This window comes from Euwallacea fornicatus, chromosome 16 (genome assembly GCF_040115645.1).
Source record: "Euwallacea fornicatus isolate EFF26 chromosome 16, ASM4011564v1, whole genome shotgun sequence".
NCBI classification, from domain to species: Eukaryota; Metazoa; Arthropoda; class Insecta; order Coleoptera; family Curculionidae; genus Euwallacea; species Euwallacea fornicatus.
Window position 1 is genome coordinate 4098726 of NC_089556.1, and position 27134 is coordinate 4125859.

The 27134-nt window shown below is 33.7% G+C and overlaps 7 protein-coding genes across 9 annotated transcripts; 3 read left to right on the forward strand and 4 right to left on the reverse strand.

Annotated features, from left to right (window-relative positions):
- Nucleotides 1–25: 25 nt before the first annotated feature.
- On the reverse strand, nucleotides 26–1996 carry Vps60 (vacuolar protein sorting 60). The gene is made up of 6 exons (XM_066291127.1): nucleotides 1782–1996; nucleotides 1530–1708; nucleotides 1331–1469; nucleotides 1148–1271; nucleotides 936–1042; nucleotides 26–796 (listed from the first exon to the last, which is right to left on the reverse strand). Exons 1-6 carry the CDS (start codon nucleotides 1848–1850, stop codon nucleotides 743–745), a joined length of 672 nt encoding a protein of 223 aa, XP_066147224.1. The 5' UTR covers nucleotides 1851–1996; the 3' UTR covers nucleotides 26–742.
- Nucleotides 1997–2056: 60 nt separating this feature from the next.
- Nucleotides 2057–6062, forward strand: Sin1 (SAPK-interacting protein 1). Its single transcript, XM_066291123.1, has 7 exons — nucleotides 2057–2493; nucleotides 2771–2884; nucleotides 3534–4249; nucleotides 4304–4424; nucleotides 4479–4688; nucleotides 4747–5817; nucleotides 5901–6062. The coding sequence occupies exons 1-6, from the start codon at nucleotides 2421–2423 to the stop codon at nucleotides 4953–4955; spliced, it is 1443 nt and encodes a 480-aa protein (XP_066147220.1). The 5' UTR covers nucleotides 2057–2420; the 3' UTR covers nucleotides 4956–5817; nucleotides 5901–6062.
- On the reverse strand, nucleotides 4477–7851 carry Lipt2 (Lipoyl(octanoyl) transferase 2). The gene is made up of 4 exons (XM_066291126.1): nucleotides 7584–7851; nucleotides 7097–7345; nucleotides 6680–6894; nucleotides 4477–6614 (listed from the first exon to the last, which is right to left on the reverse strand). The coding sequence occupies exons 1-4, from the start codon at nucleotides 7609–7611 to the stop codon at nucleotides 6324–6326; spliced, it is 783 nt and encodes a 260-aa protein (XP_066147223.1). The 5' UTR covers nucleotides 7612–7851; the 3' UTR covers nucleotides 4477–6323.
- Nucleotides 7852–7964: 113 nt separating this feature from the next.
- Hsc70-5 (Heat shock protein 70 cognate 5) lies at nucleotides 7965–11517 on the forward strand. The gene is made up of 14 exons (XM_066291118.1): nucleotides 7965–8183; nucleotides 8362–8414; nucleotides 8473–8742; nucleotides 8797–8944; nucleotides 9109–9269; nucleotides 9339–9504; nucleotides 9607–9767; nucleotides 9820–9938; nucleotides 9996–10200; nucleotides 10266–10399; nucleotides 10452–10583; nucleotides 10640–10806; nucleotides 10863–11024; nucleotides 11080–11517. The coding sequence occupies exons 1-14, from the start codon at nucleotides 8082–8084 to the stop codon at nucleotides 11173–11175; spliced, it is 2076 nt and encodes a 691-aa protein (XP_066147215.1). The 5' UTR covers nucleotides 7965–8081; the 3' UTR covers nucleotides 11176–11517.
- A 588-nt stretch (nucleotides 11518–12105) lies between these two features.
- On the forward strand, nucleotides 12106–14783 carry LOC136344278 (probable protein phosphatase 2C T23F11.1). Of its 2 annotated transcripts, none has more exons than XM_066291587.1 (6): nucleotides 12106–12339; nucleotides 12499–12762; nucleotides 12817–12975; nucleotides 13029–13234; nucleotides 13785–14008; nucleotides 14067–14783. In XM_066291587.1, the coding sequence occupies exons 2-6, from the start codon at nucleotides 12509–12511 to the stop codon at nucleotides 14340–14342; spliced, it is 1119 nt and encodes a 372-aa protein (XP_066147684.1). In that variant the 5' UTR covers nucleotides 12106–12339; nucleotides 12499–12508; the 3' UTR covers nucleotides 14343–14783. The 2 variants fall into 2 exon arrangements, with proteins under 2 accessions (XP_066147684.1, XP_066147686.1); XM_066291589.1 differs by having other exon boundaries at nucleotides 12507–12762.
- Nucleotides 14784–16422: 1639 nt separating this feature from the next.
- On the reverse strand, nucleotides 16423–17243 carry mRpL41 (mitochondrial ribosomal protein L41). Its single transcript, XM_066291592.1, has 3 exons — nucleotides 16933–17243; nucleotides 16776–16876; nucleotides 16423–16713 (listed from the first exon to the last, which is right to left on the reverse strand). The coding sequence occupies exons 1-3, from the start codon at nucleotides 17084–17086 to the stop codon at nucleotides 16495–16497; spliced, it is 474 nt and encodes a 157-aa protein (XP_066147689.1). The 5' UTR covers nucleotides 17087–17243; the 3' UTR covers nucleotides 16423–16494.
- Nucleotides 17244–17788: 545 nt separating this feature from the next.
- On the reverse strand, nucleotides 17789–25250 carry LOC136344273 (echinoderm microtubule-associated protein-like 2). Of its 2 annotated transcripts, none has more exons than XM_066291577.1 (16): nucleotides 25114–25250; nucleotides 24624–24721; nucleotides 24391–24569; nucleotides 24217–24333; nucleotides 24032–24085; nucleotides 23882–23977; nucleotides 23731–23802; nucleotides 22881–22995; nucleotides 20991–21181; nucleotides 20866–20938; nucleotides 20602–20808; nucleotides 20154–20549; nucleotides 19434–19691; nucleotides 19041–19383; nucleotides 18759–18985; nucleotides 17789–18705 (listed from the first exon to the last, which is right to left on the reverse strand). In XM_066291577.1, the coding sequence occupies exons 1-16, from the start codon at nucleotides 25196–25198 to the stop codon at nucleotides 18580–18582; spliced, it is 2637 nt and encodes an 878-aa protein (XP_066147674.1). In that variant the 5' UTR covers nucleotides 25199–25250; the 3' UTR covers nucleotides 17789–18579. The 2 variants fall into 2 exon arrangements, with proteins under 2 accessions (XP_066147674.1, XP_066147673.1); XM_066291576.1 differs by having other exon boundaries at nucleotides 23882–23980.
- Between the last annotated feature and the right edge of the window lie 1884 nt (nucleotides 25251–27134).

The following is a 27134-nucleotide window of genomic DNA, read 5'->3' on the forward strand; positions in this document are numbered from 1 at the left end:
CAAATATCAGGTATATAGAAAAATGCAATATTTAAAGAACATATATTATTTTTAAATACTCTAATCTAATTTATAAAAACGATAACCAATGCAGTGAAAACTAACATTTAGTGCATATGAAATAAAAATAAACTTCAGCCTGAAAAGTATTCAACCATTGTCCATCCAAGTATCCCCCAACATTTTGAATGGAATATTTGATTTAATGAATATTTTTATGTGAAATGCACATTATGTTTGCATCCATAGAATGTACATTATAAAAATGTTAAGGACATATTTAAAGCTTTATTACGTTCTGTAAAACATTAAGGCGTAATTATATGAGTTTGTTCACCTGAACTACAACTTGTACTTAAACCATCCCTTATGAATAGCACCACCGTCACCAAATGCCCCAAAATAAATCAATTGACAGCAATGCTATACTTCTCATAAGATGGTTTAAATATCAGTTTTGAATCAGTTGAACCAACTTGAATAAGTCTCTAAATTGAAAGAGGAATTCAATTTGTACAGGTTTCAAGACTGTACTACAGAAAAGTTTGGGGTAAAAAAGGAGACTAATCCAACCCAGCCACCCTGCAGATTTTAACCACAATATATAAAGTCTCTTTTTTTCTGTATTTTAACTCAAGGAATATACCCTTTAATTTATGTGGTATGCTTAAAAAACGTCCTGTATACTCATATTTGGTTTAAAGTTACCATAATATAAGTAACATGCAATAGATACTTAACGTTAATGGTTACTAGGTAGCTGGGGCAAGCCAAACTCATCCACTGGAACACCATCCTTGAACAACAAAGACAATTTCAATATCATGATTTTAGAGTTAAAGTTGAAGAAAACATTATAAAAGTACTAAATCTAAACTTTTTCTACCTTTTTAATATTTCTCAATAATTTTGAAAGCTCATTTAATTTGACTTACCTTATTAGTTCGACTGGTATTTCCTTCAGGCTTATTAATAGGAGCTTCAGGAGCTTTTGTTATATCATCGAGGTAACTTTGATCATCGTCTAAAGCTATTTCATCTCCTAAAAATCATTCTGCTTTAGCATCTTTTCAGATTTTTCACATTATATTTATTAAAACATTTTCTTAAGAATTACATTAACCAAAAACCTCACAGAAACACATACCTAAAGCATCTAATTCTGCAGCCAACTCATCATCATCAACTTCTGGAGTATTATAAGTCCTTCCTAGGACTTCCTGAACCTCATCAGCTTGGTCCAACATATCAGCAAGATCATCTTGGACGTCCTAACAAATTTACCAAAATATTTAATAAATATTATGGAAAACACTAATGTTAAACTTACATCTATATCATCTATATTGATTTTTTTGAACTCCTTCTTCATGGCTTTCATTCCATCCTGCATAGCTGCAATGGTCACCTGAGTATCCTTTAGAGTTTGATGAGCAAAACTGGCCTGTTCCATATTAAAGGACTGACCTCTGAAATAAACAAAAAGAAGTTCTCAGAAATTACATTTCCTAGAATGGCATAAATTATACCTCAAGTTATCAAGTTGATTTTCATACATCTTCTTTTGTTTGAGGATACGAAGGGCTTTAGCTTTGACAGCATTTTTTGCTGGCCCTTCACGCATCTTAGACATTTGATCTCTAAATTTACGCAAATCATTCTCTAAAGCATTGATTTTCTTCTCTACTCCTTCAGCCCTGGAATCCACCTGAATTGAGAATAACATGAATATGAGGACTGATTAATGTTTTTATAAAGAAGTAAATATATCTAAATCTTACCCCTGCAATACAATCAGTAATGCTCGGACCTGGTTCCTTTGGTTTGCCTTTTCCAAATAAACGATTCATTGTTTTCTAAAGAAGGTTCTTAAAACCGCTTTTGCTGTAGCTTAATTTAATAGAATTGATTATATCAAAAATAAAGTTAAAAACAAGGAATTTGGAAATTTGCAAATATGATTCATTCCTTGACTTTGAATAAATATTAGACATTGACATTGACAAATTACTGACAACTATGCCTATCAGTATAATAGAATCTATCTTCGAATCTGAACACTCAACAATTCGCACCGTTTCCTCACTTTTCAAGTTTCCTTAGCGATTATACTACTTATATAAATCTAAAACAGATTTTTCTCATTATGTCTCCTATAAGGAACAACTTTTTTAATTTTTCTTAAAATGTATGAATTTCCGATAAACTTATTGCATGTAGAATGAAAAGTATTTGTGCCGCTTGTGCTTTAAATTATCGAAAGTATTTGAAAAGGACTATTTCTACAACTATCACTTTGTCAACCGCACTGACACGTTCAACCGCCGATTTCTTTGTTTATAAACAATTAGCCCCTTTTTGATTATTCCCATAGTAATTTTAAAATTATAAATAAAAAGAGGAAATTTTGATTCGCATAAATGGCACTCTACGACAACAAATATTGGCTTTTGTCGCATATCCGAAACTCATTTATATCTACTGATGATACAGGTAATTAATAAATATTCATGCATTTGTAGCCATCAATATGGGTTTATTCTCCTCGATTTATCTGCTAAAACAACTAAAATCCCCCAGAAGATCATCAATTTGTAATTAGTACTGGTCTCGCCTCACCCCCGATCATATGATAGTACCCATCAACAAACAGCTTATCAAAAATTAAATGGAAATGAAACCATTTAACAGCCTTACCTTTACACTAAATAAATACCATGATTTTACATTTCCTCACAATATTTTCTTTTCAACTATCAACAAATTGTAGGAATGTGTGAAACTGTGATGGTTGGAGAGGAAAAACAAGTTCGTGAAAACTTTTTTAGCAAAGAGCCTTTTCTAGATCCTGACCAAAGTGATGAAGAAGAAGACGATGAAGTTGGTAAGACTATCCAATGAGATTATTCTACTACAATTTATGCATGCCTGAAATCTTTTAATGAAGTTTGTTATAAGGAAATTTGTGACCTTTGGTCGAAAAGAATGTGAATGTATCTGTAATTTTTTCAATTTAATAATGAAAAGTATATGCAAATATGAGCATGTAAACTTTATAATTTTTTTTAACTAGTAGGTTGTGTTGTCACATTTTGTCTCCAAAATATAAAAAAAAGCAAGAGACATCTGCAAAATATTAATATAAATGCAAGTATGTCAAAACTATAACACCATTTTTAATAAATGGCAGAACAGATTTTCTCACTAAAATTTATTAGAGAGAATAAATCAGCTTCATTATTTTCAAAGCAGTGTATATACAAAGGGTGTTTGAAACATATAAATTTAATTTTAATGAGTTGTTAACCACTTCAACCCAACCAATATTGATTGAACTTAAAATACCACAATAAAGGTTGCATAAAAAGAGAAATATGATTTTTCAAACAATTTATAAATTATTGATTATTTAAAATGTGATTTCAAATAAATCAAAATCAAAAATTCATTTATAGGCTTACCACATACATACATATTAAAATTTAAACTCTTTAGCCTCACAATTACAACATTTCAATAAACCTTTTCTTTAGGTTCTTATGATCTGTACATAAATGCGGAATATAGCATGAGAGAACGCGCCATGACAGCAGCAAGATTAGAAAAACTCGAATATCAATCACGCAAAGCTGCAAAAATTAAACACATTAAATGGGAAAAAAAGTCAGGTGTTGGAGAGGAAAATAGCACTACTCAAAGTGACTTATTTATTTTTAAAAAAATTGACTCTCAGCCAAAAGCTGCAACAAAATCAGCCCTTTCAACGTTAATAGAGCAGTCTTCAAATATGCCTCTAAATCCCTATACAGAATTTGCTAGATATGATGGTACTGGACAAATAAACATTCCTACTAGAAAGTATCGAATATACCTTACAATGCTGCCAGAAGAAGAGAGGAACTACCCTATAAATATATGCTGCGTTGCCACGGCCAAAATTCAGGACTTAGTTGGTTTAATACTTTTAAAGTTTAGTTCAAACTATTCCGGAAATTATTGCCTTAAACCCGCATCAAACTATGGTCTATACATTACTGAGGAAGACGGTGAAGTTGACAGAGATTTTCCCAACTTAGAGCCAAAAGAATGCATTGCAAAATTTGGTTTTTCTTGCTTGGGTCTGGTTGAACATAAACAGCCACTTGTAAGCATCAATAATGAGCCTGCTGAAGAAACTTTAGCTTCTCCTGGCAACACCGGTGGTAAGAAAAGGACGACATCTTCTTCAAAAGCAGAAGAAACTAAGCAGGTAAGTGTTTTTAAACTTTTTGTGGGGTTGGTATAATGTTAGATTAATATGCAGAATAAACATGATATGCGGATAATGGATGGACACAATAAAGCCATGGAAGCCCCTCTGTATAAGTCTTACAGGGTTTATATAGTCAACAAACTGTGGTGGTGGAATATTGAGGTCCATTTAGGTGAGCTGTGTTTTAATTAAATATTGCCTAAACGTTATTAATTAAAAATTAAAGGTATTAGTAGTGAAAAAATTGAAATAGATCCAATCCATCAAAAAAACTCAAAATTACAAATAGTTAAGCAGGCACCTGTTAGCCATCCTATAGACACTATAGCCTGGTGCGAAGAAACTGAAGGCAGAGGCAGTAAAGGGAATTTTAGAGTAGTATACTCCAGTGGGTTTGGCATTGGAGGCAGTGACCGGAGCAATATTTACTCCCCTTGTACGTATTTAAATCTACACATTATGGTATCAAATAATTTAATTGTTTTAACTTATAGCGGCTTTTAATTTATCTTCGCCACTTCAGACCTCTCCTAGTTTCAAGCACTATGATTTTGAAGCCGAAAAGGAAATTGCAGAAGAGATAGTGCAAAAAATTAATTTCATTTTGAATTTGAGATCTAGTCATAGCAGGAGAGAATATTTAGCGGCCAAAGAACGAAGGCACGTGGGCAAAAGAAAAAGTTTTAAATATTTAAGGTCGTAAGGTTGAATATAATGATTTTTAATTCAATTATAAAGTTCATTTATTTGTTGCTGCATTTGCCGAAAACAAAAGTTCTATCATCAACTCCAGAAATTTATGATTACCAGAACTAAGGCTTAGATAGAGGAAGTTCTGTAGGGATATGGCCTTTGTTCTGAAATCCACCAAGGTTATAAAATTACTGAGTTTAGAAAAAGAAAATCAGTTAGGGACAATACGGAGAAATGCCATGAATCGTTGATTAGAGGATCTTAAAGCTTTTCTTAAATATGTACTTTTTTGAAAACTTTTATAAATTAAGATAAATATATATGTATAATGCCATAAAATATATACTTATCTTTTGAGGAAACGATTATTTCCATATCCGGTAAAATTAACTTAAAATTAAAACTATTCCAAGATATCCTATCAGCATAATGTATCTGGAAATGCTTATAAAATTGCCCTCTGTTAATACTCAAAAATTCACATACATTAATCATTTCAAATTCTCATATTGCCATATCACTAAACCGTTTTAACATGATAAGCCGCAAACCATAATTCCAAGTATTGGGTGAAGTTTACTATATATACAGAGATAGATTAAAAGCAGAACGGATTTATAACAGTGTATTACAAACATTTAACGCATTACCGGCGCAACATTGCAAGGTGATTTATCAAGGATCTAAGCCTGATTAAATACGCAAATTACCTGTAGAAACTTATTTGAATACAGTTGAAATCGAAGATGAATTGCTGCGGAGCGTTATTTTGGCTACTTATTTTATTTACTGTTGCTTTTCCAATTGCATTATTATGTACCCCAGTTTATATCACTCTTTACACTATAACTGGATGTTGCCCAGGATGTGATGTAAGTAGTCTTCTAGCATTTATTATTAATAAACGGTTGTTGGTAAATGTGTAATTCATATAACTTCTTTATATAATTTATAGGGGTTAGCAGAGACATTCTTAAAAGGAATTCAACTTCCAGGAATTGCAGTGAGAAAAATCGTCAACTGTGAATGCTAGTCTCTGAAAAAATTTAGTAATAGTTCTTAAAATATAATTATTATGTATGAAAGTGAAGTATAATAAATCTATGGATGAATCACAGCTTTAAGATAATAATTTTTCAAAAAATTGTTTATTTAAGTTAATCTTGATACAACAAACAAGCTCAAAACTTTACATAAACACTGAAGTCATTTCAGAAATTAGTTTCTTCTAAATGTTAATGTAAAGATATTTTGTTAGTTTCAATTCAATATGTTAACATTTTAACGACCAAATAAATTGTTAAGAAGTTTATAAGTCTAATTGAAGTCAAATTTAAGGCAAGAAACTTATATTTTTGAATATTTTTTTTTTAATGATTTATACTTCAGTATTTTTATTTAATCTCAATTTATCCAAAATATTGTTAATTTCTTCCTCAGTTATAGAAATGGCACCACAATTAAAACTACTGCAAAAGCTATCAATAAATTTTGGTAAAACTTCATCTACCGAAATATTCCTATTTAATTCTTTGGATAAACTGGTAACCCCTTTACCTACAAGTCCACAAGGAACTATATTATCAAACCATGCTAAATCTGTATTACAATTGAATGCTAATCCATGAGTAGTAATGAAGCGACTCCCATGAATTCCTATTGCACAAATCTATAAAATAGATATTTACTGAACTTCATCAAATTTTCAAGAAAACCCACTAAACACACATGTACCTTTTTGTTTCCAATCCACACTCCAGTATCTGTAGAAGTTTCTGCATTTAAACCAAACTTGGAACACAAATCAATGACTGTTCTTTCTATTTGACAAACATACCATCTCATGCTAGGTTTAAAATGCTTTAAGTTCAATATAGGATAGACTACCAGTTGACCAGGCCCATGGAAGGTTATAAGACCACCACGGTTTGTTTTAAAGAAGTCCGCACCTGGTGTAACATTTGATTTGTTTAATTAAAAAAAAAAGAGTTTAATATTATGTATTTGGTGTAAATTTTAAAAATATCACGAAAATTTAACTTAAATATTGAGGAAATATTCTCATAACAGTTCTAGAAATAGTCAAAAATTTAAACTCCAAATTACATGTAACTGGATAATGTTTGATGAAAGGAAGTTTGAAATACTTACCTGTTTCTTTTAACTTCCTTTCTTCTTCATACCCATAGTTCTTGGTACGAATTCCTATGGTATATACAGGGAAATGTTCTAAGCATAACAAAACATTCTTATTTGAATCGTTAGAAAAATTATGGCACGAGGATAGTTGTTCCTGCAACTTTAATCCTCTAGCATAATTTATTCTGCCCACTTTCCAAATTTTAACTAGTTTTTCAAAGTTTATGGCCATACCAATGTAATAATCCAGGGCATTTGAACCTTTAAATTAAGGACAAGATTAGGTACGTAAGGCTTTTTAGATAGATGTAAATGATTTTAATAACAAAAATAGTCCTCAAAAATTAAAATTAAAAATGTATTCCTACTTAACCTCAATTGCCAGCTGACGGGTAATAGGCATTTTCTTTACAGTTTCTATATTACAGTACAGAAAAAATTATTACGAATCATTGGAAAGAAAAATGCATTATATTTCAAATTGCTATACCATACTTACGAGAAGAACCGTACATATTAGATATCATAGTTTTATTTTATTGTCATAATTTTCAAGCATTGCTAAATCTAAATTCAACGCTTGAAGCTTTCATAATGTGAAATAATTAAATGATTAAATCCGTAAGCAGCAACACATATTTTAAGAAGTTAACACAGAACAAGGCCGACTTCACGAATAATTACCACTCGTTTCTTCTTTGATATTGAATCAGAATTTATCAGGACATGAAATTCATTAGAATTTGTACTAAAAGTATCAAAAATACATCTCAAATTAGTCTGCTTTAAAATATTCCACATAGAAATTTCCAGAAAGTTTATTTCAAATTTGCCGCGACACATTTTCCACCCCACCCATCACCCTTGATGCTTATGACACCATTGCGCAACCTGTCAAGTTTGCCGGATGCTTTCGAGAAAAAGCAAACGCACGTGAAAAGAAATATTTGGTAAAACAGTTTAAATAGCAAAAAATCATCTTAAATATTACAACAAAATGTTGTCAGTAGCTCGTGCTTTCTCCCAAACAGCCACCCAATACTCAAAAGTCGCCAACAGTAGTCCTTTGACCAGGAAATTAAGCTCACTTTTGAACACGGTGAGTTTTTTGAAAACGTTTTAAATGCGTAATTTCGGCCCATTTCTTGTGTAATGTTATATCACCAATTTATATAGCTGCTATTATTCTTTTTATAGTTTTTTAAACTCGATACTAAAAAAATTAAATAAGTTTTAAGGTTAAGCATAAAATTGCATCACTAACTCCCATGTTTTAGAATTTGACCTCCAGCGTGAGCCTTTGTCCTCGATATGATCAGCAAAGATTCAAGTAAGTTCGTTAGTTCACCGTTCACAGTCTTATTTATACCCTTTAACTTAAATATCAGGTCAGATGTTATCCGAGGGGCTGTCATTGGTATTGACTTGGGTACCACAAACTCCTGTGTGGCAGTTATGGAGGGGAAACAGGCGAAAGTCATCGAGAATTCTGAAGGCTCAAGAACCACCCCCTCTGTGGTAGCATTTACCAAAGATGGTGAACGATTAGTAGGAATGCCTGCAAAAAGGCAGGCTGTTACAAATTCTGCAAATACTTTTTATGCCACTAAAAGGTTGATTGGAAGACGGTTTGATGATGCAGAAGTCAAAAAGGATATGTAAGATGTGATTGTTTTGTGTGTAACAAATTATTTTAAATAAATTGGTTTTAGGAATAATGTCTCTTATAAGATAGTTAAAGCTAGTAATGGAGATGCTTGGGTGCAAAGTTCTGACAGCAAAATGTATTCCCCCAGCCAAATTGGTGCTTTTGTTTTAATGAAAATGAAAGAAACTGCTGAGGCCTATTTAAACACTAAGGTATGGTTAATTTTCACTATCTTGCTGTAGTGAGTTAAAAAGAGTGACAGGATTAGTCCATTATGAATTTATCATTTCATTTTGATTTGAGATAAGTTGCCTCTGTCTTGCTAAGCAGAGTTACAAAATTGGTACTGATATTTGATTGCCTGTTGTTTTTGCAGATTAAAAATGCTGTTGTAACTGTCCCTGCTTACTTCAATGATTCTCAAAGACAGGCTACTAAGGATGCAGGGCAAATTGCAGGCTTAAACGTTTTGAGAGTTATTAATGAGCCTACTGCTGCAGCTCTTGCTTATGGCATGGATAAAACTGAAGATAAAATGTGAGTTTTATTTATATATTGTGAGTTAGGATAAATTATAAGAAAATGCTACATTGATGTGCTTTTTAGAATTGCTGTTTATGACTTGGGTGGTGGAACATTTGATATTTCAATTTTGGAAATTCAAAAAGGTGTATTTGAGGTTAAGTCAACTAATGGAGATACCTTCCTAGGAGGTGAAGATTTTGATAATGTTCTAGTGAATCATTTAGTATCTGAGTTCAAAAAAGAGCAGGTGAGGCCTTTATGTTAAGAAAATAAGGAAACTAAAGGTTGATAGTACATCACACTATACCTAATAATATTGCAATATTGTGAATATACCTATCTAATTTAGGGTATTGATGTTACAAAAGATCCAATGGCCATGCAGCGCCTCAAGGAAGCTGCGGAAAAAGCGAAAATCGAACTGTCCTCAGGTTTACAAACAGATATAAACCTTCCCTATTTAACCATGGATGCTACAGGCCCAAAACATATGAATCTCAAATTATCAAGGTGAAAAGCATTTTGGTAAAGGGGCGAATATTTATTAATTAAATTTGTTTAGGTCCAAATTTGAAAGTTTGGTTGGAGACCTTATTAAGAAGACAATTTCCCCTTGCCAAAAGGCTCTTAAAGATGCTGAGATTTCTAAATCTGAAGTTGGGGAAGTGCTTTTAGTAGGAGGTGAATAATAATGTGATGTATTTAAACAAATTATTTATTAATTATTTATATTTTCAGGTATGACTAGAATGCCTAAAGTCCAGCAAACTGTTCAGGATATCTTTGGAAAACAACCCAGCAGAGCAGTTAATCCAGATGAAGCAGTAGCAGTAGGAGCAGCAGTTCAAGGAGGTGTTTTAGCTGGAGATGTAACTGACGTTCTTTTGCTTGATGTGACTCCTTTGTCTTTGGGAATTGAGACTTTGGGTGGTGTATTTACAAGGTAAGTTTGATTTTTTTACATATATCATCTTTAATAAAATTACTTATTATATTCAATGATTATAGGCTTATAACCAGAAACACAACAATCCCCACTAAGAAGTCACAGGTGTTTTCCACAGCGGCAGACGGACAAACCCAGGTGGAAATTAAAGTGTTTCAAGGAGAGCGTGAGATGGCAGCTAATAATAAGATTCTAGGTAAGGTCTATCAATTAAAATCAAGTCCTAATTCTAATTAGTTTCACTTCAGGGCAATTCTCACTGATTGGTATCCCACCTGCACCAAGAGGAGTTCCCCAGATTGAGGTAACTTTTGACATCGACGCCAATGGTATTGTACATGTATCAGCCCGAGATAAGGGCACTGGAAAGGAACAGCAAAGTATAAATTCTTTATGAAAATTGAAAGTCTTTATTGATTAAGTGTTAATGTTTTAGTTGTCATTCAATCATCTGGAGGTCTGAGCAAGGACGAAATCGAGAACATGGTGAAAAACGCTGAACACTACGCGCAACAAGACAAAGTCAAGAAGGACACTGTAGAAGCAGTCAATCAAGCTGAAGGCATTGTTCATGATACTGAAACCAAAATGGAAGAATACAAAGTACTGGAAAGGTTAATAACTTATCAATTATTGGTTAATTTTTTATCTAATTTTAGGCCCAACTTCCTGAAGAAGAATGCAATAAACTTAGGGAAGAAATCAACAAAGTCAAAGATCTGTTAGCTAAGAAAGATGAAGCTGATCCTGAGGAAATCCGCAAATCCACCGGCGAATTGCAGAAGAGCTCTTTGAAACTCTTTGAAATGGCTTATAAGAAGGTTAACAATGAATATTAAATATTAATGAATTTGACTAAATTTTTCTCTGATTCAGATGGCGGCTGAAAGGGAAGGTAGCAGTAGCAGCAGCAGTAGTGAAACTCAGGAGCAGACTGAAGAATCCAAAGAAAAGAAAGAAGATAAAAATTAAACTAAATTACATTTACCCAGGACTTGTTTTCGAATAAATTGTTGCAGAGTTGCGATCACATTTAGGTTGATCGCATAATTACAATTATCAAGTGCGAAAGTGTGACTTCTTGCGCCACGTAATTTTTCCGGGAAAAGTTTAGACTGACGGGTATGCCAGTGGAATGGAGTGAATTGAGTTGTTATTAGTTCGTTTTTCCTACCAAAACCAGTGTTAATGTATAGGTTACATTTCTTGTCAAAGGACATAGTCGCGGCGATCCGCCTCTTGGCTTAAATATCTGTGTTATGAACTGCTAATTTTTAAAACTATATGTACAATACAAGTTTGTAGAAAAGGTTATTGTGTGTTTCATTTACGGATTATTGTGTTTTTTTTTAATGGATATCTAAAAGGGCTTACCTGAACGACAACAAATTTCACAAATTGTTTTATTTATTGTTGCAGTCTTAGGTAAAAAATAATGGATTTCATTTACTGTAACTGGATTCAAATTATAATAATTGCAAATTTCGTATTAAAGAAATTGTAAAAACTGAATTACTTATAGATTCAATTTACAATTGTAGAATATGGGAAATTGAGGAAATTTTTAAAAAAGGAATGAAATTTTGAATTATGGCAATAGATAATGTAATTTTTTTTGTTTGGATTATGATTATAGATTGCCCAACATATTTATTTTCATTATTTTAATGATAATGCATATATTTTTTAGTTTATTTATACATGGTATTGCGAATTACTGTGTATAGCTGTGCGAAAACACATTTAAATATGTAAAAGAATTAAATCCAAACAATTGAATAAAAAATGCAAAAAATGGCGCTTGCACGCAAACACAATGTTGCCAGTTTAGTTGAAAGTACGAATTTGTTCAAATACCGACGGCTTTGTCTACTTTAATCACCTTAACCTATCTAACGCTTGTCAATGTTTTTTTATAATTTAATGATGGATGGGATTGAAGAGAATTTTTCATTTCGTATTTTAGCAATTTGTACTTAAACCTAGTTCCGCTCAAGGATAAAATTTCATGTTCGTGAATAATGAAATGTTGCAGACCAGAAGCTTAATATTTGCGTTAGAAATTAGTGCATCAATATAATACAAGTAGACAAGCTGGCAAGTTAACCCATATTATCACTTTAGTATTAACCTGAGGTAAGTACGTATAGTATGTCAAAACCAAACGAAAAAAATGGTTAAATTAAGCAGACTCGTTATCTTGAAGCCTAGGTACACAATCTTCTACCTTGTCAGTAGAGCCTATATTATATATGATTCACTTACACAAGTCACACCTTAACAAGATTTCAAAAGTTTCGCAGATATGGGCCAAACATTATCGGAGCCAGTTACTGCTAAGGACACTACTGTGGTCAGAAATTCTGTATACAGAGTAGGCTCTAGTTGCATGCAAGGATGGCGAATCAACATGGAAGATTCACATACACACATACTTTCGGTACCTGATGAACCAACAACGGCATTTTTTGGAGTCTATGACGGTCATGGCGGAGCAAAAATATCTGATTATGCTGGAAAACATTTGCATAAATATGTAGTAAACATGGAGGGTTATAAGTAGGTCTAAAAAGTGGTTTCAGAAATGTATATGAACAAAAAAGTATCTTTTAGGGAAGGAGATATACCTGAAGCAATAAAAAGGGCATTCTTGAAGTTGGATGAAATTATGTATGAAGAAGAATCATTGAAAACTGAGCAATCAGGATCTACTGCCATAGTTGTAGTGATAAAAGACAATACTTTGTTTTGCGCCAATATTGGGGATTCAAGGTTTACTCACTAATTTTGATTGAACGTAATACTAAAGAGGTTGTTGTTTATAGAGCCATTGCAGGTGTTAGTGGAAAATTGGAAAAACTGTCTTATGATCATAAACCAAACAACCCTGAAGAATATGAGCGAATAACAGATGCAGGAGGATGGGTGGACTGTAATAGGGTAAATGGCAATTTAGCTCTTTCTAGGGCGTTCGGAGACTACATTTTTAAACGAGACAAAAACAGGTTACCTGAGGAACAGATAGTTATAGGTAATTGTATAATTATTAACTTTTATTTTATTTTTATTAAAAATAATCATTTCATATGATCACCTATCATAATTGAATTCTTGCAGAAATTAAGCATAATTTTCGTCTAGGAAATATACTGAACAGTTTACTTTGATTAAAAAAAAAGGTGTTAGAGAGCTCTTTTTGAATTTTTACTCTAAATTTTATAATTTTTTTGAACATTTTAAATGGTATGGACAATTTTTGATATCTTAGTTAGAAAGAGCATAAATTTCCCCCATGCTCTGAAAATTCATCTTGATGTCTCTGTCAAAAAAATTCATTATTGTGTTTGAGTCAACTGAGGGCACTTACCTAGGCCTTCTATTTCTGGTACTCATTGATGACCTCACCCATAGACTCCCGTTTGCGGCTTTCTGTTATACACTGATGATTTCAAGCTCTGTACTAAGGTGAGGAGTGATGTTGACAGCGACCGTCCACAGAAAGTTTGGAAAAGTGCCCATTATTACCATAAAACTTCCTTATGTAATGTAAAGATTGTATAATACTTAAACTTACTTTTCAGCTTTACCAGATGTTATCCAAAAAACTGTCACCCCTGAATGGGATTTTGTAGTATTAGCCTGTGATGGTATATGGGATGTGATGACTGATGATGATGTATTAAATTTTGTAATTGAAAATATTGCCAGTGGTTTAGAACCAGAGGAGATATGTGAGAACTTAATGATGAGGTGTTTAGCTCCAGATTGTCAAATGGCTGGTCTTGGCTGTGATAATATGACCGTGGTAAGTTTATCAAAAATCCAACTTTTAAGCAAAGGAAAAATTGGAGGTACCTTCCTAGGTTATAGTAGTGTTCTTACATGGAAAAAGCTACGATAGTGTTGTTGAAAGATGCAAATCTTATTTGTCAGACATAAAGGCCAAAAGTGAACACTCAGAGTTACATAGTAATACGGAGGCAAATACAACATTGGGAGTATCTGAAGAATTGGTCCCACATGAAGTGAAAACCATGGAAAAGTCTGGAGAAAATGATGAGGAAGAAGGAACAAAACTTTGTGCCCGTCAAAAATATACAACTAATGAGGAAAAGAAAAGTGTGGCCAATAGCGAATAACAGTTATTTTAAATGGTATTTGTTGTTTGTTGATATGATGAAAGAGTGGTATTAGGAGCATTAACACTAATATTAATTACACCTTACCGATTTTATATTAGGAACCCATAGCAATTCACTGACAATCTTCTATCGTGATAATACTAAGTAGATTCATAATGATAATTTGGAACTTATTTCACTTAACAAATAAATGCTCCTTAAATGGCGTGAGTGATTCTCTACAATAATATTATCGAGAGTTAAACTATTTTACTATAAAAAGAAACCTTTACATTGTAAAGAATAAAAGTAACTTGGCTGATAGTGGATGAATGAGTATACTTGCCATGGTGTGAAAGCATTATTCACTTTTTTATTAGTGTTTTCTTTATTTGTTGGCTATACCAAATATTATTTCATTTTATAATTATATTATTTAAATAAATTATTGCAAGTCTATGATACGGAGTTAGGACTGTTAAAGCCATATTACGTGATAAAGGATGGTGTATTAGATCAGATGGTGATCTCTTAAAGCTTCAAAAATTGACTAACACTTAAAATATTCTTCTAATTAGCGTATATGGTATGTATGAGTATCTTTTTGATTTAATCTCACAAATTGACAAAAATGCAGAAACACTTGAAACAGATTTCCTGTGTAAATACAATGGCATAGCGCATCGTTACTTTGAAACAGTTTTCATATCTTTTTGAAGAAAATTTATTGAAAATTAACAAATATGAAATAATAGAACTTCGGCTATACATTCCGAACTCTTAGCCTTTACCTATAGCAAGTTGAAATACGTCAAAAAAATGCGTAAATACGCCATTGCTCTGTAGTTTTAGCAGTGGATTTGATTGCTCCAGCAGGTGGATTATACTTTTCTAGGATTGAAATATTTGCAACTCTGGCGTTTTTTTTAGCTGTAATTAAAATAGAATGATTCCCGTTATGTAAAGTTATTTAAAAATTGCAGTGACATCATTGAACTATAATTATTACTATCTATTCTGAATCGCCTATGAATTTTTTGAATTCAGCATTGTTTCAAATAATGTGGACTTTTAGATACTTCAGTTAATTTGATTTCCCAGTCTCACAATTAAGTAAGTGTTATGGATAAAAGTTGTTCACACTTACGAGTTTAATTAATATAATAAATTTCCGGTTATATCCAACTTTATCCTCTGTCACCTAGTTAAAGTTGCCAATTAACAATTATTTTACGTTTGGTAGAAAATCGTGAGTGGATACGTACACACCAAATCAATATTATTCTTTATATATTCCCTCGTGTTAATTAGGTTGTTTCGTATCGTAAACCTTAATATGCAACCTATAAGTTGGTATATATATAGTGTTACAAATTTCTTGCATTCCCATTGCTATCTTTGTAATTATAAAAGATAGAATTGGTCAAACGGGGACAAGGCCGCACATTTTAATTTCGAGTAAAAATTTGAAAGGAATTTTAAAAATACCAATACTCTCTTTTGGTGCTTTTTTAAATCTACAATTATTCTCCCTGGACTCGCTATGAAAGTAAATCTAAAAAAAAAATGAAACACCCGCAGGCATAGAAATTCCAAGCACACACAATTTAATTATCCATGACACCAAGATTTAAACTGAGTGCTTAATAAACATTAAAGCGCAATAAGCAGTACTTCTTAATTTAATTGACTTAGCTACCCCATTGGCTAACATTGAAATTTTCATCATTTTGCATACGTTCAATTTATCAATGTAGTAAATTGCAGGTTGATCCAAATCACTTATCTTTAATTTCAATACCATAAAAGCTCTATACTGCTTCAATGTTAATACAAGATCAGTCAGTTAGTAACCAAAGTATTAGAAATTATTATTGAGCTTACTAAACTAATATTGTGCGTTTATTTTGAAAAATTATTAATTTCATTCATAGAAACAGTGCAATTTATTTAAGTTTATAATAAAAAAGGTGAATTGCAACGTTCCGTTTAATAAGGAGGCTTGTCTCAACATTTGAAAATCCCTAAGATTTGTAAATGTTTCTGTTGCATATGAAATATAGAAGTTATAAAGTAGATCATTTTATTTAAAAAAAAAAACAATAAATTTGTGTTTCTATTTTCTCATGTTAAAACGATAACAAAACCTTCTAGAAGGATTAAATAGGTACTAGAATATGTCACATCCAGTTTGCTGTGCCCTAAGTTTTGCCTCTTCTGGTGACAATTTTTCCTCAGGAGATGGTTCGACAGGATTACCTTTATCATCTAGCTTTCCTTCTCTAAAATCTTTAATAATTTTTGGGGCATAAACGACACTGAAAAGGTCTTCTGCCGTAAACTCGGATTGAACCACTTCCGGAGCCCTATATGACACATATGGTTTGAGCTGCATGGGATATTAAAAAATTTTACAAAATTTCTTTTGTAAGCAATGTAACTTTCCATTACCTTACAGTCTTTGAGGTCGGGGACAATTAATTCTGGAATTTTTTCGGGGATCACTACAAATTTGCCCTCCTCAAAATATCCCACTTCACGTACACCTCGGGCTAGAGTAGTATGGTGCCCATTTAGATACTTATATTAATACATTATGGCAACTTACTATGAAATAAATCAGGGTCTCGATTTTCAGATTGCTGCTTTTTGAACGTTCGGGAGCCCCTCTTATTAAACAACTGGAATTTTTTAAAATTTCTTTTTCCATAATTTACAGGAGTTGAAGAGATAAACCGCTTTATGATGAGGTTTGCTGACATGTTTGGATTTTTATTTTTTATAATAAATTAAGGACTTAGATTTAATTAATTGATTGCAATAAGTAAATAGGTTCTTTTTAAACGATATATTGAATCTTTTGTATTTTAAAGTAAAGGCAAAATATTTTCTTTATTTAAAAAAATGAGGTTATGGTCATGGAATCAGGAAGATTGTCATCTGTCTTCTTGTGTATCTTGGCGAATGTATTTTTGCTGATAACATACCCGAAAAATAAATTTTCAGTATAAAGCATTTAAATTAGGATAAAACGGCTTTAGATATACGGCAATGGAAAATTCATTTGGTCTAACTTTAACTGTTTCCAAGTTACAACCGTGAAAAATGTAAAAAGGCTCATATTGCAAGCCTCATTATTTCATCATTTACATGAAATATTGTTCCATATTTCAAGTCCGTTGAAAAACACAAACATAATCGAAGTTTTTCATTTAAAATAAGCAAATTGACATGTATTGCCTTGCAGGTCTAACCGGAATTGCTCTCTTGAAAATATGTTAGGCGGGCCGTCCCCCTTCAATATACCGTCAACTTTTTAGGATTTTTCTACGTATAGTTCTTCTACCATTTATCGATGCAGTAGTTGGAGTACCACACGCTATAGCTCATCTCTTGTTGTTTTATCTCCAGACGGTTCACAAATGTGTTACCTTGCATAAGTAAAATAACACTGCAACTGCATATACGAGAAGTAAATTTTTTATTATCACATACACAGAGTTCCTGAAATAGTAATTAATATTATTAATCATACAGTAATTATAAAAAAATAGGATAGGCAATTAAGAAACATATACGGGCATAAATAAAATTAAGAGTTTAGAAACTATACAGACAAAAAGAATGTGGCACAATAATTTCTGCTAATACACTCATCTAGAAAGAACATTTTGTGAAATCATATCACTTTTATTCAGATGATTGGTATTGTATGGTGTAAATTTAATCGATACTAAAATCAATTAAAACTACTTAATAAACAACCACTAATAAAAGCGCTTTTATTAAATTCGGGAAAACTTTCTGATTTTAATGTAACAAAATGAATATGCATTGTATTTTTTAATTAAAAACCAATGGTATGCAAGCATTACGCAGACCTGGAATGTGAGATGCGAGTAGGGCCGACGTTAACAAGTGCGACGACCTGGGTCAAATTTTTCATCAACGCTTCCCTACTCTTAATAAAAAACACCGATCAGGAAAATTCGCCCCTTCCATTCCATAATGCGGGCTATGGATATGAGCAACCTAAGTGTACTCGAAATTGGAATGTTCGTTTACTACAAAATTCAGAAATGAAAGCGATTTTTGCAAAATGCGAGGCACAATTTATAATGCACTTCATCAACACTAGACTCCTTGAATTTGGATTAAGTAATAAGGCCTCTGACATCACTTGAACCTTTCCAGTGCAACGTTTAACACTTAATTGAACGTGGTTTGTAAAGATTCGTACTTAAATAAAATTAATTTACGAAACGATCCACTGAAGAACTGCAGTATCTTTTCCTCCAATCGAAACCACTCGTGTGTCGTCGTGCAAGAAACTGACCGAAGTCACGTGACTGCTGTGACCAGCGTAACAATGGTGAAGGGACTGAAATTAGAGAATTTAATAAAATTATACACAAGGATCAATAAATAATGCACCTTTGGCTGAATCACCGGATAGGCGAATAACTTAACTTTCCCGAAATCATCAGCAGATACCAAAAGCCTCTTATCGTGACTTCGGCCGCAGTAATTTACGTCCGAACCATCAGCGTTTTCCGGCCAAATTCCTACAGTGGTGAATGTTAAGGTGCAATTGTTGGTCGCCCATTCTACATCTCTCATTAGGCTAGTCTGGGGTATTTGTCTGCATGTTCCAGCATTCCCTTAAACACGACAACCGAAATAAGTCACTAAATCAATTAAAAAAAAAACGCTTACAGAATAACAGCTCATAATCGCCAGAATTGCTGCGTAAAGTCTGATTATCCGTGGCCCAGTCAACGTGAGTGATGAAACTGGAGTGACCACTACACCTCCCGACTCTGCTGTATTTCATACCGTCATCTGATACTTGGTAGATGTAAATCTGGTTGTCTCTTGAGCCTAACGCTACCATTGATCCGTCAGGAGAGAAGCTGATAACTTGAATGGGCTCGTTTCCATCGATGTGACCGCCTAGTAACTCTCTAGTTTGCGCATCGAAAATCATCCATTTTCCATTGACGCAGCCCACGAGAATCACGGCGCCATCTTGCGCAAACGCCACGCTTTGGGCTGCTTCCTACACCATTTTAATAGTTTAAAGCAAAATTAGATTATTTAGCTTCTTACTCCGATATCTTTGCTCCATAAAATACTGTGGGACATAGATTCCCATAGTTGTAACACTCTGTCGTATCCGGCAGTAGCAAATTGAGGTAGATTTGGGTGCGCAGCCAATCCCCATATGTCTTCACTGTGGCCTAAAATGATTGGCTGGAATCCTAGTTCAGGGGTGCCATTTAAAATGCAATTTCTTGTAGTCCCGAGCAGGAGCTGCGAGCCTCTTCCTTCAGATATTACACGCACTCCTCCATAGTGTCTCTCGATCTGGTATTTGGTTGTATTAATCAAAAACACTTCCGAAAATTTCAGTCTTAAAGTGATCGGGAGACTAAACCACCCACTGCCAATTAAAGGCACGGCAGCAGATGGAAAAGTTGTTAATACCAAAGGGGTGGAAAAGACACTGGCTGTTAGTTGTATAAGACGAAGGGAAGAGCTATTGCTCTCCCAACAAAAAACTTCTGTTCTTGACATCCATTGATTTGCTCATTGCGAAATAATAACTACAAAATATATATGTTGTTACATGCATATATATTAGACATCGTTTCCTCATTAATGTTGAATGGCCAGTATCTTTTCGACACAGATATGGAGAACTTCACAACTCTCCATGTGGCGAGGTGGTAAATCTCGAATATGTGCTACTAGATTGTACGCCTGCACTCTTTATATAAAACTTTAAGCAATAAGGTAAAACCCCTAATTAATATTCATATCACTTACCTGACGGACTACTCCAGTCCGTATCAAATTATAATCGAACTGTACAATTTTACTGTCCTTTCCACCTCCGGTAATAACGCTTCCGTCTTTAAGAACACAAATAGAAAAGACCCCTCCATCATGCACGTTCTTTATCAATTTCCATATAGTATTAGTTCCCTTGCCCCATACGGCCAAGTTCCCGTTCGAGTCTCCGGTAATCGTTTCACCGCTTTGTAAAAAAGCCACACTCGTAACGTATTTCGGTTTATCTCTGGTTTCGAATATTCCCATTCTCTTGTATAAAGTCCCTCCCGCATCCAAAGTCCAATAAGCTATATGAGACTTCCCGCAAGTCACTATCGTATTTCGTTCTAACGGGTGGAACTCGACTGCTATGACCGGATCTACCGAGCACTGCAATTATAGTTATTAAAATTAGACAGTCAAAATGATTTAAGTCACCAACTTTGGTTTCGGTAATTTTGAAACCGTTTTCCCCTTTTTGCCATTCCCAGACTGAGATTGTATGGTCTGAGGCTTCATCTATGGCAGCCAACAAAGTTCCTCCGTCGGATTTGGAGAAGGACAAACAGCAAACTGCTAGCTCGAAATCGTTCAAACCTATAACGGCTTGAGTGTGAAGGGATACTGAGTTCCACACCCGAATATGAGCCTAAAGACGTTTTGGATGTAATTAAAAATATGGATACTAATGATTATTTCCACTTACTCGGCCATTAACTTTGTCAGTACTACAACTTTGACCGGTAGCAATCAACATTTTGTTTGGGTGAATGGCCAAGCTACAATAAAATTATAAATCACGAAATCTAGATTTGGAACTATAGAACCGACCTTTTAACGTCGTCCGTGTGCTCCACATAGTGCCGCTGGCTTTGTTCCTCTACATTGTAGAGAACAATTACGGCAGCTACGAAATATATCATTTCTCCCGTTGGTAAAAAGTATAAGTTAGATCGGCAATCGCGGCCCCGATATCCGTAAACCCAATCTAATTTTAGTCTTTGGGAAGGCGCTGTTGATACCTGAAAAACCAACAATTTCTAGAGTCGAGTAATTTATTAGCCCTTGAGCGAAAAGAACCAGCATCGAATTGGGAGATAATCAGTAATGAAATCGTGGTCAATTTGACAAAGGACGAACTTTCAGTAGAGATATAAATCCGCAAGTAAGATGTTTATTTATAAGTGGGAAAGAGATAATTAACTCAGCAATCTTAGATATCGATCCGCATCTGTGTAAATTCCGAACTAACCAATTTGTTAAAGTCCTGGACAATAATCATGATCACTGGATCTTAGCTAATAAGAACCGTAAAGCTTTGTTTATCCTCAAGCCGGTTGAATGTCGGAAACGACGAAAGACCATTGTAACTCAGAACAAACTGGATTAAACCTCAATAATAAATATACAGAGTGTCCTCGAATTACGTGGCCAAAATAATACTGCAGATTGTTTGAGTGAAAATAAGTCGATTTAACTAAACTTCCCTCAGTCCAAAAGTTGATAATTATGGAGCTACAGGGTGTTAAAGTTGAAAAAAAATCACATTTTCTTTAATATCTTTCGATTTCTTTGAGTTAATTTCACGAAATTTCATATTTGAGGGTGTTTTAGGATACGAAATTCAAATTTATTAACGATTTAGTTGTTTCTTCTAGTGGGCGCCACAAGCGACCGTTAGGACACATTTAAATCTCTGTAACTTTTTGCCGTGCCACGGTGTATATTATTTTGGTATTTAAAAACCTTTTTCCCTACCTTTTATACTTAGAAAAGGTATACTTTATTGACGTCGCTAGAAGCAACGGTTTTGGAGAAAAATGCATCTAAGCCTGATGATGCATGCAAGTTACTTTAAAATTATTTTCCGTTAAAAAAAATTAAGTTTTTCAAAAATAATTATTAGTAAAGGAATAACAATAAGTTTTCAAAATCAGATATTATTTTGACTATTACAACGGCAAAGTCCATAAACTAACAGCATATCCACCATTTCAGAATAAGTGAATTTATTGGCCATACTTATGGATATTTACAGGAACAAGAAGCGAAACTGACAAGAAAAACTGACATTTGAGAAACAAATTCAAGTGTTAAAATGTCAATTAAAAACATAGCCAACTGAGTTATTTACTTAAAAGCGCCAACGCAAATATGCAGCGCATTAGAATTATGCGTTTTTCTCCAAAACCGTTGCTTCTAGCGACGTCAATAAAGTATACCTTTTCTAAGTATAAAAGGTAGGGAAAAAGGTTTTTAAATACCAAAATAATATACACCGTGGCACGGCAAAAAGTTACAGAGATTTAAATGTGTCCTAATGGTCGCTTGTGGCGCCCACTAGAAGAAACAACTAAATCGTTAATAAATTTGAATTTCGTATCCTAAAACACCCTCAAATATGAAATTTCGTGAAATTAACTCAAAGAAATCGAAAGATATTAAAGAAAATGTGATTTTTTTTTTCAACTTTAACACCCTGTAGCTCCATAATTATCAACTTTTGGACTGAGGGAAGTTTAGTTAAATCGACTTATTTTCACTCAAACAATCTGCGGTATTATTTTGGCCACGTAATTCGAGGACACCCTGTATACTAATCTAATCTATTCTGAAATATTTTATCAGTTTATTATAAATAAGTGCATAAGTTTCAGTAGTAGATTTAAAGCAACTGATTGGATATCCAGTAAAAATCCAGGAATTTCAATATAACATTACCTTTGTTATTTCGTAATTATCCACTAAATCCGTCGGTCCATAAAGAATGACAGGCCGACCTCTTAAAAAGATCTTGATCGTCTTTTCTTCTTCGTTGTAAATGGCATCTTTAGTCCTGGAACGACAATTTTACTTTACCATTCGAAACTGAAACCGGTCCAACAAGCATTAGTCCAGGTTAGTGCGGTAAAATGTACGGAAAATTAAGTTTTAGCCTGAACTAATAATAGCCAATTTTATAAGTCACTTCAAACAAACAAACCTTAGAATCGAATCAAACCAATACTTGACATATCTGATATTACGTTGTTGACTTACAAAATTGACCATAAGTCGACAAATAAGCACCCACTTCAGCTTCGTATCCCTCTTAACCCTGCAAAGATTTCCATCCATTTTCGTATGCATTTTGCCCACCCAATCAACCACACTATTAACCCAGAAGTAGCACACCTACAAACGCAATTTTGTTTGCAAATTGAGAAGATAATCGACTGATATCAAACACGAAACCTAAAAATATACGTTTCCGTGCAAACAATTCCACAAATCGGTGTTTACAGTTTTTAGGAGGGGCATTAGAGCGTAGCCAATAATATAAATCTCCTTGTTAGTTGAGTTTCAGCTTGCGTTATGGGACTATTGTAGAACCACACACACACTACACGTTTAAAAGCATGTTGAAGTTCAATTACATCCAATTTACTTCGCCTCTTTGTGGCTGACCAATCACTGGAAAATTGTCAAGGTTCTAAGTATCAAAGATTTCAATGACACGCATTCACGTTAGTGGGCAAATGACACTAAAGCACCTCTCAAGCGGATAAAGTTTAAAGTACAAAAAACCTACCCGTGTTTGAAATTGGGACTGGGGAAAGTACCGTTTGATTTAAACAGATTCATAAACGATTTCGTGGAGAATCTAAAATAATAATAACACAAAGGAATAATAAAACAAATTTAGGATATTAGTGATAAATCAAAGAGGAATTTAAACTTACTTGCTTTGCATCCCAATAGCTCCGCTTTGATTGAAATCACCTGTAGAGCTCCATCTTTTGTGCAAGGTGTTTTGCGAGGTAAGTGTGTTTGAGCTGCTGCTAAAATTTATTTAAAACAATACTCCTTTGCATAAAATAATAATTTCTTACTTGCTGCTGGTCACCGACAAAGGCCTCTTGATGTTCAAAGGCAAGGGAGTAGCCCTAAAAGAAAAAAATTGCTCAATAAACAATAGATCATTACGTCATAAATTGGAGAAAGTTTATGATGTAATGGTCAGGATATACATATATTTCTACCAATATATCAATTTTCTAAATCGGCATCAATTTACCTTGGAGATGGAGACGGAATAGGGCTTACACTACTAGAACTATGACTATCCGAATGTAAGCTTCCAGTCGATTGGTAATGGACAGCTCGTCTTTGCGGCAGGGATGACCCGGAATATCTACGTAAATCAATAAACCATTGACATATGCGACTGTAACAACCCGTAATAACTCACTTGCGAGTGGTATTTTCTGCTTTTGGTGAAGAGAACATTACCGGCTTCTGCCTTAACATATCTTTGAAAGGAACACTCCCATTAATCCGCACTGGCGTGGAAGGCGTAGAAGAGGTGCTGGAGGAATTCCTCATGCCTTCTAGAATATTGAGCCGGCGGAGCACTTCTGCTAAGGTAGCCTACAGCCCATTGAAACATAGGAACTGTTTATATTAAACACCAATATTGCTTACCTTAAGGCACACCAGCTCATCTCCTTGTTCAAGAACTTTCCTTTCTAGGTCGGCCACCCTTCCGGCCATCCCCAAGTTCTCGGCCTCCAGCATTTCATCTGAAACACATCAAAATTCCATGAGGAACATGTAAATTCATTTAAGTTAAATGACCTTCAATTGTTTCCAATGGGGATGATTCAGGGTGGAACTTGGGAATGTAGCTTAGACGCATTTAAATGAAACCATGAATGAAATGATATGGAAGACTGGAATTATTTTATGGTTTTTAACCTTTATGCTGTCAATAAGACTTTTAAGTTTGAAATGTGGACAATATATGTTCACCATTTCGTGCAGAAATAGGTTCGATTGGTCAAACTGTAATAATTAGATCTAGAAAAAACCGAGGGTTTCACTGCATTTAAACAAGTAACAACATTCAAGCGTAATTTTTATGTAAGTAAACAATTATTACTAAACGCCGATGATTATCGAAATTACTACTTACGATGAGCATTTTCTAACGAATTTTGTAGAGCTATACGATACAAATTGAAATTCACTTCAGGTTTTTGCTTATATCTTTTAAACATATTTTTCCGCTACCCCTCAAATCAATTTTCCTCACGTGAGTTTTTCAAAACATAATTTGCCCACTAAAACTGACTGAAATGTTCTACTGTTATTTGTATAAAAATGGTTGTTCAAACCAAATGCCATATCAGAGAGGTCAAGAACTAATCGAAATTGTTAATTAAACCATTGAATGTATAATTGAATTTTGTGGAGATTGCAGTATGTGTAGAACAGCGAGTAAGCACTCTCCCGAAAGAAGCTATGTGGTACTTCGTAAGTATTTTTCTGTAAGGTTGCAAAAACATATCTGTAATTTTACTTACATTTCTTGAGAAAAACATTTAGTTCAGTTAATCGTTGTACATTTAATTAGCAAAATAATTAAATAATAATGAAACTTAGCATTATTTGGCTTTAAACATTTCTACTTTTCAAAACTCTTTGTTCCAAAACCAACTACAAAAACATTCTATTAATGCTAAATTGTGTAATACGTGTCAAATCGGTTTTTATAGTTATTATTACACTGGCGAAGCACATCTCAATTTTTATGGCAAATAAGCGGGATCTCTCACGCTTTAATAACTAGCGAATTGAAGCTTCAACACAATTTTTTAAAACATGGTCAACTACTTTCGTCAATATCGGTCTAACTGAGAAAACAATCTGATTGTATAAGGCAACAATGATGAAGGAAGACCATGGCCTCACAATTTGAATAGATTTCATTTCATGAGAGGTCCAGGCATTGCCTATATTTCGGTTGCAAAGGGAAGAAGACCTATGAACAAACGAGGATTTCCGGCTTATGTACTCGTATTTTCAATACGGGGGAGCCGCAAACTGAGATAGGTCGGATTGGTACAGGATGAAGGCAGGACCGTATGTGTTCATTGAAAATGATTTAAAAATGGAACAATTAACTCTTTAATTCACCTCCCCCCTCCCCATAATACTGTAGAAATGATTGAAGTAACGGTGTCCCACTACGACCTTTTTCGACATACCTTGAACGTATAAATCAACAACGTTATTCACTTATTATGAATCTGCATCCAACATTACCTACCAGAGGGTATAGTATCAAACATTTTCCCACGTTCTTATATAAAAGAAATGTTGCATTTCACCGAGAACTTCTGCTTCATATGCTATTTGTTAGAGATGGCCATGTAGATAGTTGCCTTACAAGGTCGTAGCCTATTACACAAATCAAATAACGTATTTGCATTAATTTGCATCTGAACGAGCCACTCTCAATGGCAAACTTTATTTACATATCTTGACCATAATTGCTTGCATTTAAAAATATGGGATGTCTATATTCTATGTACCTTTCCTGTTAGTTCCACTTGGCATCTTCGGCACGTATGTTCTTTGGACTTGCCTCGCAAGCAGCATACTCGCTAATTAAGTCAAAAAAATCTCACGTGCTGTAATACGTTCTATATGTATCCACAATGTCGCATTTCCCTGTTGCAAAAACACATGTAAATTAAACGGTTTCGTGTCAATGACAAGGAACATCTAGCAATTTGTAAGGAGGCGCCACATTTACATACTTCATATCGCGTTACAATACTGAAGGTAGGCGCGACTACATCATTATGCCATAATAAATTTGTTTTCTCTCAATCACAATTCATATCAAATAGCAGCTTCAATAATCAAATTGGGTGTAATTTATTCATTGACAAGGTTTAATTTACTACTGGTGTGCAGCCTTCAATGTTGCCTGGTGATCTGGGAATTATCTAATATTATTCCAGGAATGTATATATGCTAGACAATCTGGTTTGCTTAGAACTATTCTATGAATGCGTTTTTCCTTGCGCGTTGTTAAATTATACGTCGTGATTACTCTTACGTATATATACATATGCATATAGATATACTTACGTATCTGGATATAGATAAGAATAAAATTGAGATAAGCTTAATCAGGTGCTGAAT